The 20,488-nt window shown below is 41.4% G+C and overlaps 3 protein-coding genes across 4 annotated transcripts in view; all 3 read left to right on the forward strand.

The window, feature by feature from the left end:
* arfgef3 (ARFGEF family member 3) overlaps positions 1-8,215 on the forward strand; it is a 52,878-nt gene extending 44,663 nt beyond the window's left edge. For both annotated transcript variants that reach the window (XM_084376111.1, XM_084376112.1), the window contains exon 41: positions 248-8,215. In XM_084376111.1, the coding sequence (XP_084232237.1) occupies positions 248-439 (192 nt within the window). In that variant the 3' untranslated portion in view covers positions 440-8,215. The remainder of the gene's footprint in view (positions 1-247) is intronic.
* Positions 8,216-8,510: 295 nt separating this feature from the next.
* Positions 8,511-11,954, forward strand: LOC311270896 (uncharacterized protein). Its single transcript, XM_084376123.1, has 2 exons — positions 8,511-9,013; positions 10,503-11,954. Exons 1-2 carry the CDS (start codon positions 8,693-8,695, stop codon positions 10,977-10,979), a joined length of 798 nt encoding a protein of 265 aa, XP_084232249.1. The 5' UTR covers positions 8,511-8,692; the 3' UTR covers positions 10,980-11,954.
* Positions 11,955-13,615: 1,661 nt separating this feature from the next.
* Positions 13,616-20,024, forward strand: LOC311270899 (high-affinity choline transporter 1-like). Its single transcript, XM_084376126.1, has 8 exons — positions 13,616-13,972; positions 14,775-14,888; positions 15,742-15,897; positions 16,050-16,198; positions 16,874-17,017; positions 17,502-17,655; positions 17,790-18,007; positions 19,193-20,024. Exons 1-8 carry the CDS (start codon positions 13,789-13,791, stop codon positions 19,742-19,744), a joined length of 1,671 nt encoding a protein of 556 aa, XP_084232252.1. The 5' UTR covers positions 13,616-13,788; the 3' UTR covers positions 19,745-20,024.
* The last annotated feature ends 464 nt before the right edge of the window (positions 20,025-20,488 follow it).

Consider the following 20,488-nt stretch of genomic DNA (forward strand, 5'->3'; position numbering starts at 1 on the left):
TGTGAGACAGGAGAATTCACTGTCACAAGTTTAAACATTGTTTTTGACTCTTTTGGTAAGTTACCACATAAACAATTTACACCTGAGGGACCCCGAGGGGCAGAAACATTTTGTACATGTAAATGCAAAAGCCTTTTATAACTATAGCTACAACAAACACACCAGAGTTAGTCAAGTTCAGATAAAACTGACCATCAAGCCCCTCACATGTACAGTCACGTGTGTGTGTGTTTCTCTCTGTTTGCAGGCCTGGACCAACATGGTGTTGACTCTCCTCAATCAGGTCCTGCTCCTGTCAGATTCCTCGTTCATGGCGCTCCAGCCGGCGCTCTACCCCTGCCTCAGCCAGCTGTCCTGTCACGTGACGGATGCTCGCGTACGCCAGGCGCTGCGCGAGTGGCTGGGCCGCGTCGGCAGACTCTATGACATCATTCTGTGACACTGCGGCGGAGAGAAATGCCAAAAGCACCTAAAGAAGAACGCAAGTCCGTCTGTCAGTGAAGGATGTAAACAGATGAAAGACGAATGCCGCCGTGCGTTAGAGTGATGACGGTTTTGATTGGCAAACGGAGAGAAATGGCGGACTGTGACATCATAATGTCACAGGGAGGCTGATGTTAGATGATGTTACATATGGGATTTGAAGAAGAACAGGGAGAAGATTGGTGAACATCATGTGAGGATTTGATTGGCCGATGCAAAAGTCAGTATGTGAAGGATTCTGTGTGTGTAATGGAAAAGATTTGATAGTGAACGTCCAATTTCTAGCTCTTGTTCTTCAGTTACAGTCATCAACATCTTTTCAAAGGGACCCTGTAGAGTTTTCTGGGTAACGAACGCAGCTTTATGCACATTCATAGGTTTGCTAAATGTGTTAGTATTCTACTTTTGAGAACTGTCGGTGTGTTCAGTAACACAGCTTGAGACTTTTACAGCCGTTTGTTCATTAGCAGTGTCACGATTCATTTCCATAATCGAATTACCGATTGATAAACCCGACAATTCCAACGCTGTCAGAGATCCTTTATTGATTTGTTGAGAAAGAGCTCTACTCTGGACAGATATGAGACACTGAACTTGAATTTAAATCTTGTCAGATCTTCCAGAGTGATGGTGTTTTTGTTGAGCTCTGAAATCTTTATGTTTGGTGCATATTCTCAAGCTGTTGTCGTTGTGAGATATACCTTATCTTTTGAAAGAGGAATCTGAAAATAGATGGCAGTTATCAGGGCTTAAACACAGATGAAGTGATTGTAAAACAGCAGTAAAGCCGTCAGTGACCTTAAAAACCTCAATATCAAAATACAAGACACAAAACTTTACTCCATAGCACCGCAAGTGGTCCAAAACTCTACAGGGAACCTTTTAATTATTTTAATCTACACTGAGGCCATTATTGCTCCTGATATATGAAAACAATGGGGAGTAACAATAAGTTATATGGTCGGCTGCCAATTGCCTTCCACAACAGATCATGCAAGGAGGAAACTATCATTTAGCACTTCCAATTAAAACTGCAACTAAGGATTTTTTTTTCATTGTCAATTAATTTGTTGATTATTTTCTCGATTAATTGATTTGTTTGTTTGTTGTTTGAAGTCCTCAAATTGTTTTGTCCACAACCCAAAGATATTCAGTTACTGTCATATGAATAAACATGACAGCAACAGATGACTAGCATCTAAAACCCGGTTAAAATTAGGCCACACGTTTAAAGTTATTTACACATATTTATACAGTTATTTTTATTTATTTAAGTCCTTCAGAGTCAGAGTGTGAGGCCTCGTTACATCAGGCGGAGACTTGTTTTGCATTCGATCTGATATTTTTATGAATGTTTTTGCGCATTTTCTATATCCAGCTTTAAAACGCTCCTGCAACTGAATGTCTTTGTTTATTATTCACCTTCTGGAATGAGATCATTTATTTAATTTAACCAGATACCACATACAGTATGTGTATTTAATATTTAATGCCTATGATATACTGCACATTATTTTTTGCTTAATGTGCGTACATGTATTTATGTAAATGCTTTATTATTTAAAATACTTAACGTGTCATACAGCATTGTCTTTTCTTAAGAGTTGTTTTGTTTATGTTACTACTTGATGCTATCTGACACTTTTATTTTATTTTTATTAGTTTGACTAAGTTAGTTGACATGAGCACCGTCAGGTCAGGGGTTTGACGCTGATACTGATTAATCATCTACGTGTTGACAAGGGTTTTACATCGGAGCCGCCACAACTACAGTAACTACTGTAAGAGTTTCTTAATAGAGACGTGAAGTTAAAGCTGTTGGAGCTTCAACAATGCACAAACATCATCAGTTTAAATCCATTTCACATCCTCAGGCACTAAATATCTAACTTCTTCTTTAACAATCGACCACATGCAGCTTCTACACATACGGCTCCAACTAATCATTATATTATAATTAATATCTTATGTCAGAAAATCCACTTCCCGATTCATCAGAGCTGAACGTCATGTCTTCAAACGTCTTCAGCTGTCGAGATCACAAAGACATAAAAACATTTACAGTGTTATAAGACGAAAGCAACACATAGTCACCTCTGAGGTGTTTGGCTTAAGTTAATGACGGAGTTAATTGGGGAGTTTCATATTCAGACCAACATTTCTCACTTATACATATGAAATGTGATTAATTTATGGGAGGCACATTACCATGAACTTTTCTGATCACGTTCTTGCTCCTCAGAGGATGAACCCTTCAGGTTTTTCTCTATTAACACCCTGATGATATAGCTTTACCATGTAACCAAAGTCTTCAGCAAGTCGTCCGTTCTGTCCTTTAGTCTTCTAACTTACTCAACTTGAGATTGAGACAAATCACTCTCATATGCCGCTCATCTGTTGACAGAAATCGGCAGTCTTTAGGTTGTACTTGTAGCAAGATACTGGAATTTCTACCTTTGACAAAATACCTTGAAAATTATCAGTATAAGATGCCATTTTTAATCCCACCGGAAAGACTTGACACAACGTTATAGCTCTTTAGATTAGACTACAGTACAGCTGAGTCTGGACAGATGATGACTGAATGAACAGCTGTTTTAATGAATGAAAGGAGAGAATGTGGAAGTGTTGCTAACTTCACCAGCTCGGGCCTTATTGCAGGCAGGCAGGCAGGGATGGGGATGGGGATGGTGGGGGAGGGTTGAACTTGGAGCTCCTAAGAAGATTTACGCTTCTTTTTTTCTCACTCAGTTCGTCAACATCATTCGTCTCTCTTCACCGGCCGGCATCCTCACTTCCTCTGCTGCTTCATTCACTGGCTCATTTGTTGATCCATCATGTTACAGGGGTAATCTTTGCATATCCAACACTTGTGCCATTATACAGCACTAGATAATGTGGCAACAGAGTGTGTCTTCGGCAGATACATGTTCAGCAGTGTTGGGGTAACACGTTATAGTCATATATTACTTTAAGCGGGAACAGAGTTGTATAAAGCATCTCTAACATGATGGTGGTGATATTATTACAGTCTTTTTTTCCAGTTACCACCGGAAATTAAGGCTTTGTTGATGTGTTTTTTAAGAGTGTTGGTGAACAGCCAGAATGGTTGCAGAGTCGTACATCTACATGGGTCTACTCTCATTACTTTGGGTTTATCAGAGGAAAAGACAGAAACATAATAGTTAATCAAGTCTATGCATTAGGAAGCTAAAGAAACTCTCTACAGTGAGAAATAGAAAAAGTTTAAGTATTCATAATTTATTAGGCTTTGGTCCTTCGTCTGCTCGTCCAGCCTCGTTCACAAGGCTGTTGGTTTGTTTAAAAATGTCAAGGGTTTGTTGCTCTATATCACCATTAATATATAGATATCATCATTAATACGTAGATATCTTCATTAATACATAGCTCTACCTGCGTGACCATCTCATCCTCAGACCTGAATGACTGAGCAGGTTGGTTGACGATATTTGTTATATGCTGACATGTTTGGTTAGATTCAGGCAAGAACAGCTACTTCGGTTAGGTTGAAGTGGACATTGTGGTTTGGATTAAAATAACTATGTTACTTTGTAACTTCCAGCAGAGTCCAGCAGATCGCCTCAGCTTACAGCTGCAACAAGGCTGCAGTGGCTGCTATAACCCTTTGGGGCAGCTTCAATCATCAAGTTTTGCCACTGACAGGCTGAGGTTGTTATTCTAAGTGTCTGATATCATTACAGAAACAATTCCTACTCGTCCTAGAATGACCTGTTTGTTAAATAATAAGATCCTTTTTTTTTTTTTACCTGAAACACATGTCTTGATCAAGGAGGAGAGGACTCGCTGTTCCTCTCAACGACCACTGATTTTGACAATCGAGATGAGGCAACAACTGTACGCATCCACCCCGCTCACTCAACAGCAGATTTAACTTAAACTGACAATAGCTAAGTGTTTTGCTCTATGGAGTAAATATTGACTGCACGATGTAATGGCACCAGTGATGTTTACATTGGTTCACTATGCATTTTTGTCTGCCATCGGGCAGTGAAGGCTGACTGTCGATCCAGTCAAGCTGGCAGCCTGGCACCATTTCTGTCCATTTTCACATCTCCGTTGCAGACTACAGGAATGAATAAACTCATATTTTGTCCTGTGTTGTTGGTAGTTGCTAAGCAACCTGGTCCAAAACTAACACAACTTGGAAACTATAGGTGGGGAGAAAGTTGTCTATGTCCACTTTAATATTTGACAACATGTACTAAAGACGAGCCCTCACACTGAAATAACATCAGAAAACAGAATCTGAGAAAATCTGGGTTAAAAAAAATTTGCCCCAATTCCTGCGAGGAAATCTATCTTGCAGGGTCAGTCTTTGCACTTTTGTTCCAAAAAGTAGTAATTTCCGACCAGCAAACAGCATTAGCATGTCTCGCCTGTCTGTCCCGTGCTGTCTCTGCTGTCCCTCAGCCCCTCAGCCCCTCCCGGTGTCCCTGACCCGTCCCCATTTGTCCCCATTCACTGCAATTTTAGGGCGAGCAGCGAGTGGACAGATGTTGTCGGCCATCAGTGTGATCAGCAGCAGTAAAGGGAAGGATTTAGTTGGTGTTAAGTCCATGACAGCGCTTCCATCTACAAAAAAAAAAGAAAAAAAAAAGCCTAATGTGTCCGTGTCATGCAACAATTCTCAGTTTGTGTTGGTTTCTACTTTGCCTGGTTTTCATTCACTCTGGTGATTATCCCGCTGTCAGTCTAAGGGATATTGTTTGTGTTAACCTCCATCGATGAGATCAATATTTTGTCTGTACCGCTTTATTTTTACAGCTTTACCCCTAATGTATATTTGACATAGTAGCGCGGAGATTAAGGCGAGATTGAATCATGAATGTAGAGGTTGTGGCACGCTGAAGATCATCACGAGCACAAACTTCATCTGCACTCTAAGCAGATTTGATGCACTTGGGTATAGCTCAGTACTGAAGAGAAGCTCCAAATCCGTCCATTGTCATGTGTCCCATCACCAGAAAGATTTTATGAGAGGGTCTTTGCTCGATTTTTAAGCTCTTATTGCTTCCTGATTTGTGACAGCTCTTTCTTCTGTCCCTGGGCTGGAAAACTGTAATCGCATTTCGACTAATAATATACAGTAAAAATCATCTACAGTTTAGTGTCTTATTGTGCAGTTGAGGGATTATTGGGACTCTGAACAGATTGAAGAGGCAGTGACCTAGTAGACTCACTTTGCTCAGAGAGCTCAGACAGATTGTTAAAAAAGAATTTACTGAAAAAGAATAAAAACTAAAAACTTCAGTTAAAGGTTTTGTTTAAAAAATAAAATCACTGAACTACTTTTGGAGACCTCAGTAGGTGGATGAGGACTCTGTCTGGCCGCCTTGTTGGCTGGATGACTCAATTTGTGGTGGTGTAGTTTGCTCGGAGGCTGAGCGACAGTCTGAGCGCGTAGGAGTGAAAGCACAGCAGCTTTGACCACGTTGTCCTGTTGTCTGACACTGACGGAGTGACATGACCCAGACATCTGACACAGTTTCTAAAGTGGAAGATCACGTGACAGTTGAAACTTATCGAACCAGAGAAATAAAAGAGACTACCGGTCAACTCTGTTTTTCAAAAACACATATTTAGACTTCACTATCAAGTTGTTAGAAATGTTCTTGACAGAGATACGTCAGTCAGGTCTGAGTCAGGTTTTAACAATGTTCAGGGACCAACATGTTGTTGAAATGTGAGCAGTACAAAAAGACCACACTCTCCGAAGATAAGCCGCTGAGTACGTCAGCTCCAAACAGAGCAGAAATAACTTCAAGCTGGAAAGACGCTGTCTAAGAGTGAGGAAAAGAAAAAAAACAAGATGGGACTAGCCACATACTCAAATGTTCAAAGTCGAGATTCAAGATTTAATTGTCATCATGCAACACACTTGTATCATGAAATTTCTTCTTGTAATTTCCTGAGCTATATTCACATAAAAACAAAGACAAAACAGATTAATTAATAAATAATAATGTCAGAAAAATGAGTTGAAGATGATCCAGGAGTCCTGCAGTCTGAGAGAAGAAGCTGCTCTGTGGTCTGCTGATGCGGCAGCAGATACTTCTGTATCTTTTGTCAGACTGCGGCTGGGGTGGTGTCGTCTTTTAGTTTCCTCTGGGCTCTGTGCAGACACCTCACGTCACTGATGCTCTGTAGATGGTGCCAGTGATGTTCTGGGCGGTTTTAAAAACCTATCCTGTCCCGGGCTGTGCACCACATCAGTTTGTGATGTTTCCAGTCAGAATAGTTTCTGTTACTTCTCTGTAAGAGTTGATGAGAACTTGGCGTGGGAAATTAACCTTTAGTTTCCTTGTGAAGTAGAGCTGTGTCATTAGAAGCTTTATCCCCTTACTGCTTGGAGGAGGTTGGTACATTTTTGTAACTGTCCCGGTCTTCTGGGATGCCTTCGGTGAATCGCTATTCTTGTATTATGTCTTCTGAAGGACTCTGAAGGAGCTCTCCAAAGCCTGACTGAAAGTTATCTGCAGGCATGAGGTTTGACAGATTGGACTTTCATCTCAGATGGTCTAACAAAAGATACCATTAAGTTGCAATTTGGAAATGTAGGATTTCGTGGATGTGGTGCACAACACATACTAGGTAAAAATCAGGATATCTTGGCTGTTGGTTTTGACCATTCGATTTTTAAAAGCGTCTCTCGCCAGTCCTTCAACTTTATGGTAGTGATGTGCCAAATCACAGGTGTACCCCTTAAACTGATTTAACAAGCTGTAAATGAAGATCAGCAGTGATTTTATCCATTAATGGAACTGGTTAAGAAAGATAACAAAAAGACAAAACCCACCCAACCCACAGTCTTTTCACCCTTCTACCGTCTGGCAAAAGATACAGAAGTATCCTCTGTTCTTGCTTATATTTAGTTAATTATTCTGTATATTGTGTAACCAGTAACCATGTGGTTACTCCTGTAAGTGATGACGTAGATAACACTGGACTAGATTTTGTGTTTCCACATCACTGAACTTCATAAACTCTCTTCTTTCACCAGTTGTTTCTTTGTTTTAACTGCACCTTAGTTTGGACTTTTCTTAACCAGAAAAACTGGATCTTGAGCTCTGCTTGCTGCACTTGATCATGAACCGCTGATGACGTAAAAGCCGAGTTGATCTTGATCTAAAGTTACGTAGGTGTAAATTGATTCTTATCTCCAAAGAAGGTGTTATTGTGGGTGTGCGTACTCAGACAAAATGGCTCCTGACTATTTAAAGCAAACACTAGTTTGTGTCCTTTTTGAATTATAAAAAACTCATCAGTGGGAGAGACTGAACGGTTTGTGAGTGATTTTCATTAACTATAAAAATGTATGACAAATCTTTCAGTATCCCTGAAGAAGAATGTACAGAAGGTCCCTGATATGAACACAGGCTTTCTGCACATTCAAGCAGTTAGTTTGACTGTTTACTTCCTTTGCTGACCTTGAATGCTCCGCAGCCGGACCGACATCAGCAGATCAGCTAATGTTGTGACTGTGATTTCTAAAAGTGTATTTTTTCTGCCTTTGATATCAAAGAAAAAGCATCTGTAATCCCTCCTCCTGATGTGTCTTGACCTGCTCTGGCTTTCCTCTTTTCTCCTGAGCTCAGTCTGACAGTCGTGTAACTGCTGTTTGTTTCAAAGTGCTTTTGCAGGAGCCCTGTCTGCTCTGTGTGTTGTACAGTAAAAGCAGTTTATCTCACGGGTTTGTCGTCCTGTTGTTCTGTTTCACATCTTCACAATCTATGATAACAATCTGTTTAAATTCTCAATCACAGGAATAACTATCGGGGTAAATCAGTGGGTGGTATTTGCATGTTGGGATTGATTTAAATGTAGCAAATGCAAAGACTGAGGTTCATCTTTTATTTCACTTGCTCCTCGTCAACTTTCTGGTCCTTTCTTTACTAAAAAAAAAAAATTCAGGCAGTTTTCACTGTCATGCGAGCACAGGTATTAAGAAGGTAACAGTACAGTAACAGTCTGTTACAAACAAGTAAGATAATCAGATTTGTTTATTTCAACACGACTGTGCATTTTGAGAAGGAAGACAGAGAAGGAGGGAGAGGATGAAGATGAAAAAAGGAAGAGGAGGATGACACGCTGCTGCTGACCATCTCCCAACATCTGTGGCTAAATCCTCCCATCAGGACCAGTGACGTCTCTCCTCTCAGCTGGACACATGGACTGTCTGCTGCCCTCATTTCTTCCTCCCTCCTCCCCCTCTCAGTTATTATTTCAGGCTGATCACTTCGGCTCTGCGGTCAGTGTCCCTCTGAGCTCCCAGCAGACTCCTCGTCTCTCTGTCCATCGAACAGTACCTCCTCTGAGCGCTCTCGGCCCCTGCAGCCCCAGGGCTCCGGCTGGGCTTCAGATCCTCCACTCATCCACCATGCGGTCTCTGATGGATAGCAGCTGGATGAAGTTTGGACCGGCCGGCCGGGACTCCCTGGACTGGTCCCCCGGACCCTCGGCTCTGCCGTCCACTGACAGACAGTCACCGGTGAGTTTGTCCAAATCTAACGGGTTTGTTGGGACTTATATTTTATTTTAAAATTTAAAAAATATGATGAAAATTGATCTTTTTTAAATGGCTGCTGACAAACAGCCGTCTAGAAAAAGTGGAGTAAAAAAAAACTCATTTTGAGAAATCTGCTTTTATTGTATAGGTAGAGCAAACATGTTTACCTTTTATATCTCCATGAAACTTACTCCATGAGACTACTTATGGTATACTGACTATAGTTTCCTGATATTTTATCTTTAAATATACAAAATAAAATTAAGTACACACCAATCTGCAGAAATGTCTGGAGCTGAAGCAAAATAGCTCAAGATCTCAAAATTGACTGGTGCATGAAAAGAAAAATGTTTTCACATGTAGTGTCTTCAGCTAGAAATAAAAGAAAGTAGGTTATAAGTTAAACAAATAATAAAAAAAGCAAAGAAGACGTTTCCAGAAGTGTTTACAGTTGGATGCTTATGGCTCTTATACATTTTACAGGCTGCACAATGAACTAGAATATTACACATTCTTGTAGCATTTTACAACGTTACAAAGGTTGCAACTAAACCAGATGTGGCTTCTGAGGGATATCCAGCAAAGACAAAAAAAATAAATAAATAAAATACAAATATGGACTTGCAGATGCACCTGGCTTCATTCAGCATAGCAACAAAATGATGGCATTTGGCCAATGAGATTATATAACAAGGTAAATGCCAGATAAACTCCTTATCCGATTGTTGAATGTTGGAGCTAATCATGAGGATGTGCAGTTCAACAAATACTTCAATACGGCATTATTAAATGTGGATTTATTTGAGGACTTGTGTGATTTGGAAAGTATATTTTCAGGACTAACTTCTTTCAATGAATGATGTACAATTGATACAATAAAGTGAACAATATCTGAATTCAATCCCAGAGATCCATCTTTGTCAAAAAACAAAAACCTTAACCTCTGTCTTTAAAGTGCATAGGCAGAAAGAAAACACAACTTCCTCATCTCTTAGTCTCACCACCCAAATGTCTCCTGAAACAGAAAAAAAACAAAAATTTTTGGGTGGTTTATGTTTAAAATATTTAGTGTTGGTGTGACTCTTTGCTCAAACATCTACAGCAAAATGTAACACTGCTACTTTATTTTGTTTTCATTAAAATCTTCATTAGATCTATATCTGGCTTGCAGAACTGTAAGTGCATGAACGTGTTAAGTATTTAAACTCATTCAGTGGCGGTGTGCTCACATTAGCCACCAGCCGTTTTGATGGTTCAGATTAATTCCTGTAAAGAGGTCAAACAGATGTTTGACTCACAGCACCCTCTGTTGGACAGATGTTATCTGACCAACTGACTTCAGTATTCACTTTACCACTAAATGTGATTTTTGAAGTTTCTCTATTTACGGCCAACATTTCATCGTGGTAACCAGGCTGGAATGAATCTATTCTTAGAGTGTATAATATAATTTATTTGTGTTTAACGACAGGGCCAGAGCTCAGGTGAGGCGATCATCAGTGCAGGAGCCATGACCTACATCGGCATAGCGACCGTCTCCTTCCTCCTGCTCTTCATCAGTTTCCTTGGCTTCCTGATGTGGCGCCGCAGGCGTGGCTTCAGCTTTGATGGCAAACTGGGATTGGCCAACGTGATCGCCCTGGAGGACCTGCAGGACCCGGAGAGGAACTGTGAGCTGCTGTCGTCCATCCGTCGCAGTCGGAGGGAGCACCAGCTCCCCAGCTCCAGCTCTGAGCAGGATGTGACGGACGGCGTGTTCCTCATGGTCTACCTGCCCTCGCCGTACGAACAGACACTCACCAGGATTGCCAGAGCTGCCAGCACGAGCAGCTCCAAGGACGTGGAGCTGCTGCCTCCCAGTCCTGGACTGGAGACAGGCAGCAGAGAGGAAGAAGAAGAGAGGAGGCTGAACGACAAGGCAGTCATAGAGGAGGAAATCAAAGACTGAATCAGGCGGGATACAAAGGAGAGAGGGGACGATGAGAACAAACTCTACTGTACATCAAACTAGATCTTAAGAGACAACAAAAGGCTGTCATCACCCGGCCCTGTCCTGCTGCACCAACACCTCTTTGTAGATCTGTAGAGATTTTTGGACGTGGTTTGATGGGATGGGATCAGGAACACATTTCCTGTCTTTAAACCTCCCACTGGATGTTATCCTCAGTTACTCTTCTTCTAACTGCTGCCGAGTGCTGTTTTTGGTTGTTAGGTGACAACGATCGTCTTTTGCAGGGATCAAACCTCTGATTTTCTAGTGACAGTCCACTAAGAGCCCCGTCAGTACCCTGCTGCCCCTGCACCATCCTGCAGTATGTACAGCTTAATGACTGAAGAAGGTGCAGAATAGACTGAGTGTATGTAATGTGATATTTTACAGAATACATCATGTGTCATACATAACCTGAAAAGACAGTGTCACTTGTTGTTTTGTTTGCACATAATATTGTAAAAAAAATGTACATCTGTATTAAAGTCGCTCTATTTTTTACTCTCACAATGTGCATTTTATCCGTAACACAGCTGTAGCATCCTTTTAGAGTTGTATGTCCCCCATCTGACCTCAGTCTGTCATGGAAGCGGAAAATATTTATTTTGTAATACGATATTTGTATGCATTTACACAGTACATTCATTTTGTCTCATTGTTTGACTTCTGGATACAATGACTGGCAATAAAGTGAGGAACTCTGGTTCCTGCAGTTCACTCTCAGTTGCGTTGAAGTATTTTGCAATATTTGATCTCTAGGATGTCACCAAAACAAATGCATTGTTTAAAAGTCAGAAACCTCAGTGAGTCATCCCTAAAAGACAGACAGTGACGTGTCATTATCAAAGTTCCAGGGAAGGAGATAAAACACCACAGTTCACATGTCTTTTTCTTTCAGGTATATCTGGTTCGTCTGGATAGTCAGCAGATTTGGCTTTGTTCCTCCTTCCTTAAAAAAAAGTAACAGAATCACATAGAGAGTCAAAAAATAAAAAAGCCTGGGCTGAACCCTCTGCTTGAATTTATTCTGGGTCAGACTGATTGTTAACGCTCCTCAGGTGCTGCAGAACTCCATCCACCAATCACAGCCAGCACAGCTTCCCAGATACAGAGCAGGTGAGTCCTATTAGGCCTAATCCATGGCCAAAACATACATGTGAAAAGTCAGTGGGATGCATGTCCTCACACTGACATTCATCAGCATTGGTGTATGTCTACACTTAGCCGACTAAATTTGAAATGGCATGTTTTTCTCTCCATTTAGGTTTCATGCTTCATCTCGAAGTTTGAGATCGGTTATATACACATTGAGTCTGTATCCATGCAATTTTCTCTGTGATCACTTATTTAAAAGTTTTTATATAACTCACCACACTACACAGCTCATGTCATTAACCTCAATTTATGCCGATTTGGTTACACAAATTAATAATAAAAAAAAGTGAGTTTTTTGTGCAAGAGTGCAGGAAATTGTAGTATTCATGACCTGTGATGAAATCTCTATTTTATTTAATTTTTTTATGACAGAAAGAGAAAAAAAAAAGTTTAAATCAGAAAGACTACGCTTTGAGTTTGGCTGTATTACAACATGATGAAAACAGAATATACACTGATCAGGCATAACATTATGACCACCTGCCTAATATTGTGAAGGTTCCCAAACAGCTCTGACCTCTCAAGACATGGACCTCAGACCTCTGAGGGTGTCCTGTGGTGTCTGGCACCAGGGCGTTTTATAGTGGATCCTCTGGGTCCTGTATGTTGGGGGGTGGGGCCTCCATGGATCAGACCTGCTCCAGCACGTCTTACAGATGCTCGATCAGATTGGGATCTTGGGAATTTGTAGGCCCGGTCAACACCTTGGGCCCTTTACTGTGTTCCTGTAGCTGTTCCTGAGCAGTGTTTGCAGTGTGTCAGGGCACATTGTGCTGCTGGGGGGCCACTGCCATCGGGTAGTGTTGTTGTGATGGGGGGGTGTACTTGGTCCTCAACAGTGTTTGGATGGGTGGTGCGTACCAAATGGCATTCACATGAATGCCAGCACCCAAGGTTTCCCAGCAGAACATCACATTGTGATGAGATGATCAATGTTATTCACGTCACCTGTCAGTGGTTTTAATATCGTGGCTGATCGGTTTGTTTCTTGCTAGCTGGGGGGCTTGATTATTTATTGATGAGGCTATGGAGTTTGTGGATAATATATGCAGCTGTAGAAAAATATAGTCAACTCATGTGAGTCATGTTACACTCACAGCTATATAGTATTTCTGTGCGTGTGTGCGTTCAGGTAGGTGTATTTGAGAAGTGGGGGATCCCCTCAGGCCAACACATTTGAAAAACGAGTGGCAGCTTGTTTCTTCTCTGTCTGAGAGAGAGAGAGAGAGAGAGAGAGAGCGAGAGAGAGAGAGAGAGAGAGCGAGAGAGAGTGAGGGAGAGCGAGAGAGAGTGAGAGAGAGTGAGAGCTTGATGCGTTGCTGCTATGCGACTGCACACAGCTGCATCACTGTCTGTCAGTGCAGCATAGTGATGCAGCAGAGTTGTGAATCAATGGCTGCTCGACCTGTTTTGTCCTCTGTGCATTAGATACTACTGAGTCTTTGGGGGATAAACATTGAAATGCTGCTCAGTTTGTCAGTATAGCCTGAGGCTTCTCTGGCAGCCCCACCCAGCACTCACACATGTAGGCTTATACAGGTTGAACCAGTGCCAAAGATATCGTGCATGCATCCTGCTGCACTCTGCTCTGGACTGCTCCTGGACACTCGGCATGGCTCTCAACGTCCCGGGACTGGTGGCCACCATCATCTTCTACCTGCTGGTGCTCGGGATTGGCATCTGGGCTTCCATCAAATCTAAAAGGGATGAAAACAGGGCACAGGCAGACCATGCAGACATGGCTCTGCTGGGTAACAGAAAGATCAGCTTGGTAGTGGGCATCTTCACCACAACCGGTGAGTTCAGTTTTCATTTTTTGTGCAGCACTGCAGCAGGTGCAACCTGCAGGTTCCCAGTTTTCTTTTAGACATTTAACAAAGTATAGATTCTAAGTGTAATGTGTGTAATGCTCATATATGTTTGTGAGGCTGTGTACATACATCTGAATTTATATCCTGGTACTGTAACTGCAGGCTGTTCAAATTAGTTGAAGGTCAGTTTATCTTGCTTTAAATGTAGGTGGTATATTGCATATACTGAATAGTCTCATGAGGGATGTAAATGACAAGACATTAAAATGTTCGTTCATTCATTCATTCATTCATTCATTCATTCATTCATTCATCTGCCAACCAAACTGTATTATCCAAACATCTCATAGACAGCTTGAACATTTCTCAATGATCTCTTTACAAACACATTTCAAAATGTTCAACACATGAATTAAGAGTTACATTTGACAGTGAATGGTTACAGTCACTGTGTCCATTGAACAACCTGCATCTGACTTTAGTTGAGGTGGTAGTTTGTAAATGTGAATGCATAGCATTTTTGCTCCACAGAGAAGACCGAAGAAACATTCTGTCACTGTGTTCACACCCTTAACACTCAACATACAACACTGATCGTATCTTGGGTTGTAACATTTTCTTTACTTCAAGGACGTTTGCAAGGACAACTGTAATACAATTTTGTAACAAGTTTGAAATGTGAAAATGAACCCTGTGTGTGTGTGTGTGTGTGTGTGTGTGTGTGTGTGTGTGTGTGTGTGTGTGTGTGTGTGTGTGTGTGTGTGTGTGTGTGTGTGTTTCCCTGCAGCTACCTGGGTTGGTGGGACCTTCATCATTGGCACAGCTGAGACAGTGTACGATCCAGATTTGGGACTGATTTGGGCCGTGATGCCTTTAGCAGCAACACTGGCCTTCACTGTCGGTAAGATTTTCTTTTGTTTTCCCTAACAAAACATGCTCAGCAGCCCTGCAGCTCTTTGAGGTAGACTATGAAGGATTTGTCACGTGCTGTCTGACAACAAACCATTCATAGTTCATCCCTCTTCCCTCTCAATCAGACTAAGAGAACAGCGGTGGTCAAGTGAGCTAGAGAGCGAATGAAAAGAGGGAGTGGCCTTGTCTGCAAACAAATCAGAGTAATCAAACATTATTTTCTGACTGTTACGTTGTTAAAAATGCCCACAACTCTGCACAACCCTGCTCTGTGTGTGTCTGTATCTCAGCTCCGCCCTCAGTCAAACAGACACGCAGACCCTCAGCTCATGACACAGACAGAGCAGAGGAGAGAGACAGAGACAGTGATGCTACCTGGTCAGTATGATTTTGTAGTCATGACCCAAACAACACATCCTCATACTGAAACGACTGAACAGGTTGATTGCTAGTGACTGTGAAAGCTACATACAGTGTATCACCGTTACCAAAACAACACGACTGCTTCAGTGTGCCTATGACAGGTACACCAGCCCTTTGAGGTACACTCGCAGTTAGTTTAGGTTTAAGCAACAAACGTACTTGGTTAGGTTCAGGAGACCAGAGGGATTTGGATTAAAATCAGTGTTACTTATATAACTTCCTTAACGTATCTACAGTACGTAACTTAAGTTACGTTATGACAAAAGCTTACTAAGTTAGCTCACTGTTGACTTTGAATCTTACATCATTCAAGAATCTTTCATTTTATGTTTATTGCATCTCTTTAGCAGCAGAGGTTCCCTAAATTATGTTATAAATCATAAACATTCATCATTTGCATCACTGCATCTCTTTTCAAGGTGGTCTTTTCTTCGCTGAGCCGATGAGAGAAAGGAAGTACGTGACCATGATGGACCCTTTCTCCATCAAGTACGGAGACAGACTGAGTGGATTTCTGTCTGTGGCACCGCTGATGTCCGAAATTATTTGGGTGACATCAACACTGATAAGCTTGGGTAACAATTTATCAAACTACTGTACATCTTGGTCTGCACGAACATGTGTGTCTTTGTGCATACTGTGATTTTACTGTACCTGTGTACCATCTTTATGTTGTGTGCATATGTGTATTTTAAGTATGCATGGCAACTGCATGTGTGTTTCATAGGCGTAACCATGAGTGTCATCCTGGACTTGTCCTACGCTGTGTGCATCTGGATTTCTGCTGCTGTGGCCATCACCTACACCCTGCTGGGAGGTCTCTACTCTGTGGCCTACACAGACATCATACAACTCACTCTCATTTTTATCACTTCGGTAATTTGGTCGCTGACTTTGTTTGTATCACCAGTTACAAAGGCTCATTTGCATGTCAAATCATATCAGGGCGTCCACTCAAACCACTCCTGCAGCATAATAAAGACATTCCCATCAGTACCAGCTGCACTTCTGAAATACTGAAATCCCAAAGCGTCAGTGTTACTGTCTTACCAACAGGAGCTTTAAGCGAGCAAAACAATGGTCTAAATCAAAGAAGATATTTTGACTTTTATTTTGGGCCAAGCTCCAAAAATGCTGTGTCTTTCCATAATGCAAATCAGTCATTCATTATACCTCCCCTTGCATCCTAACTGCTCATTTCTTTAAAGCTGCTGTAAGTGTTGTTGTCATTTTGGCTAGTTAGAAATCCCCTCCCTTCTCTCTGTCTCCACATGAACGCACGCTGTAATTGCCAGACATAGCAGCAAACACTACGCCTCTGTATGGAGTTCCCTGTCCTGATTGGATAAAGTGGGTAGGGATATCCGAAAGCTCTCTTTTCATGCCTGCCAACACACAGATTTTTGACTCCCAACTCGTCGAAAAGCGACTCAACTCCCAACTCGACTCAAAAATAATCTTTTCTTACAAATAGGACCTTTAATCCTCATTTTAATAAAAGTATATCACTTCCAGCAGCTTATTTATCGTAGTGTATTTCTGTCTCCTCAGTGGTTGTGCGTCCCTTTCCTCTTAATGAGTCCCACCTCTGTTGACATCACAACCACATCCTTCAACCACACCTTCCAGGCTCCGTGGGTGGGCACCCTGACTGCAGACAGAGCCTGGAGGTGGATTGATATATTTTTGCTCCTGGTAAGGTAATGAAAAGCATTTGATGCATGAAACTGATCAAGACTGATCGTATGCAATAGCGTGTGATAGATGATCTTGGTGATCCTTGTACTCATAATAATAGCAAATATGACTGTACTTAAAAGATGGTGGCATGTGTAACTGTAAAGAAGCTCTGGCATGATTTGCTTTTTAATATACTAACTTAAAGGATCACCTCAGTTTGTCCTCACTTTGTAACTGTGGCTTTCGAAGTCCAACCAACATTAAATTGCATGTTTTAGTCTGGTACAGCTCTGTCCTGTATATCACATATTCTATGTTCTTCTTTAAGAAAAAAAAATCAGAAACCAAAAACGAGAAATGTATTTTCCTCTTTGGTTCCATGACGCCCACTATTTTTGAGTTCAAAAATCAAAAAGGTGGAGGACCAATTAAACTACTGCAGGTCTGTTTTCAGTATTGCTGCCCTCCTGAATGTCTCTTTGTTTCTTCCTCTCCCAAGAGTATAGGAGACCTCGGTTTCCAGGACTTCCACCAGAGGACACTATCGGCCTCTACCTCGGCCACGGCCAAGTTGCGCTGTTACGCTGCAGCGTTTCTCATCCCCACCTTTGGAATTCCTCCTGTGCTCATTGGGGCGGTGGCTGCATCCACAGGTAAAGCAGAAGTGCTCAGTACCGTTCAATTTGAAATTTAAACTTGATATCCAACATTGTTATTGATATCCATTTTTTTCTGTCCACTGATTATAAATGATACTAACATGCACCCCTGTACTTCTACTTTTAAGACTGGAACCTGACCTCATATGGGTCTCCATCTCCGTTTGAACGAGGTCAGACAGGTCTGATTTTACCCCTCTCCCTGCACCACTTAACCCCGCCCTACATCTCCGTTGTTGGAATTGGAGCTGTGGCTGCCGCCGTCATGTCATCAACCGACTCTGCCCTGCTGTCTGCAGCCTCCATCTTCACCTCAAATATCTACAAGACGATCCTGAGGACCAAGGTAAATGTGGAGGGAAGAGGTTAAAAGGTGTAGCCAAACCAATCCATCACTGAACAGATGGAAACTGTTGTCTTGTTTTAGGGGAGAGACTTCAGGTGAATAGGATAAAATATTGATCTTGCAGATACCACCATGAAGCTTCCCCAGCCGCTTACTTACATTACATTATTTTTTTTTCATATTACAAGTCTTCTGAAATGTTGTGTTTAAATGTGTAAATAAAGCATTATCTGATTAAGTAATGCGCTAATTTGCATGCATTTCTACAGCTGAAATTTGACATCTCTTTAGTAATCACTCAATAAATCAGAAAATACTGTCAACAGCCATGGAGAAATCTATTTTCACCATATTTTTTGGAATAGTGTTCTATAAATCAGGCAGCAAATGAGATACCTTTGAGTATATGTATTGTAAAAGTCCACACTTTGACAACATTTTAATTATTAGATATCACTAATAAAAATAATAAAATAGCCCATCATTTCAAATCTCGCCCAGTACATAAGAAAAAAAAAAAAAAAAAAAAAAAATCCCCTTCTGGCAAAAAATACAGCTTACAGGAAAATGTGACTAACAGATGCACTGAAGTAAACCAGAGGGACAAAGTCATTGACACAGTTGTGAGTAACTCTGGAAAGCTATACTGGCATTAACTTTTTAATCTTTTGTTATGACGATCACTGGTACACTTAGAAGTGGACCCAAATGCAGACAATACACAGGAGGCCGGATAAGGGGAATGAAAAGTGAGCTTTATTTAAATAAGGCTAAAAGTACAAAACACAAGAAAATTGGTGAGGAAATGAGTGGAAAAGCACTGGGAGGGAAAAACACACAGGAGGAACTGAAAAGCAAGAAGAGACACGTGGGCATAATATCAAAATAAAAGAAAAACAAGAACAAAACACTGAATCATGACAATCGCAGAGTTGTACAATCCTGCCATAAACAGTGGAGCAGTTGTGTGAGAAGCCTTTAAATGTATTAATCTGTTAAACTGGATTCCTGGATCATATAAGTACCTAGAACAACACAACCACCAACACAGCCCTGCACTGTTTTGCAGTTGCTCTCCAAGCGTTGACCACACGCAGTAAGGAGGGAGTGCATGAGAAAAGTTAAAAAATATTTAAACTCATTCCAGTTCTTCAGTCTCCCCCCCGCTGTGTCTTGTCATTGCAGGCATCTGAGAACGAGATCCGATGGGTGATTCGTATTGCTGTGGTTTTATTCGGCCTGGCTGGTACATCACTCACCTTTCTCCACACAGGTGTTATGGCTTTCTGGGTCCTGGGTGGAGAAATCGCCTACATTGTGATGTTCCCGCAGCTGGTCTGCGTGCTCTTCTTCAACATCTCCAATGGTTACGGTGCCACTGTGGGATTCTTGGTTGTTTTTTTCTTGAGACTTTTGTGTGGAGAGCCCTTGTTAGGGCTCCCACCTGTCATCCATTTCCCAGGATGCACCTTTGAAGGCGGTGTTTACGTTCAGTATGCCCCATTCAGGACAATCTGTATGTTGGTTTCTTTTGCCACCATATTGCTGGTCTCCGCTGTGGCTTCTGTGCTCTTCAACAAAGGACTGATACCTCAGAAGTGGGACGTGTTTCAAATCCAGAACCCACCACAAACACAAATACCAACAGAGGGTGCTCGCAGCAATGAAATCCACAACTCACAACCTCTGTGTGAGAGCGGTGGAGTCTCAGATCCAATGTTGGAATCAACTTGTTGAAATGGAGATGAAAGTAACATGATGCAACAATGGACCCCATGTTTCTCTGAACCAATTGAGGAACTAGAAAATGAACTTCATTGTGTCTTGTGGAGATGAAGGAAGCCCAGAGTGGCTGTAGGTGCAACTCATTTTTTTAAGCCATTATATTGAGATCAAAAGTTTTCTATAGATGGGGAAGATTGTTTTAATGCGATAAATGAACCTGTTATCACAAGAAAACAAAAGGTCTTTTCATCAATTTGAAACTGTAATTAATTGTTGCCTTCCAGTTTGTAAATTTGAACTTTGTAGCTAAAATTAAATAAATAAATAAAATAATGGTTCTGGATATTTTTGGTCCATTACAGATTTTATCATGGGTGTGTATTACAGAAGCTAGATTGGATGACATCATTGCTAGAGTGGAGAGGACCAACAAAATCATTATTGAACATTTCTCTTAATCTTGATTAAAACCCCACAATTTAATTCCGCACACATTATACATTGAATCAGTGGGACATGTTGTGCTGGTTGCAGGCATGTAGTTATGGAAGCAAACAGACTTACACTTTTGGCTGTGTGGGCTTTCAAGCTGCAACAGCACCACCAACCCTCATGAGCTCCCATGTTAAATCTGAGCCTAAACGTCTGGAGGAAAGTAGACAGAAATATGTTCCCCGTCTTTGTTTTTATTTGTAAGTATTTTGTAGTAAATGAGTACGACTAAGTGTCAGCAGAATATCCATGGATGGCAACTCA

The sequence above is a fragment of the Pagrus pagrus genome (genome assembly GCF_965226575.1).
Source record: "Pagrus pagrus genome assembly, chromosome: 15".
Lineage (NCBI taxonomy): Eukaryota > Metazoa > Chordata > Actinopteri > Spariformes > Sparidae > Pagrus > Pagrus pagrus.

Bases quoted from the DNA above. Each gene is read 5' to 3' on its own strand.
- LOC311270896 (XM_084376123.1), top strand. From the start codon at position 8,693: ATGGACTGTCTGCTGCCCTCATTTCTTCCTCCCTCCTCCCCCTCTCAG. The intron at 9,014-10,502 runs GTGAGTTTGTCC...GTTTAACGACAG, and splicing joins CCACTGACAGACAGTCACCG to GGCCAGAGCTCAGGTGAGGC.
- LOC311270899 (XM_084376126.1), top strand. From the start codon at position 13,789: ATGGCTCTCAACGTCCCGGGACTGGTGGCCACCATCATCTTCTACCTG. The intron at 16,199-16,873 runs GTAATTTGGTCG...CTGTCTCCTCAG, and splicing joins CTCTCATTTTTATCACTTCG to TGGTTGTGCGTCCCTTTCCT. The intron at 17,018-17,501 runs GTAAGGTAATGA...TCCTCTCCCAAG, and splicing joins TTGATATATTTTTGCTCCTG to AGTATAGGAGACCTCGGTTT.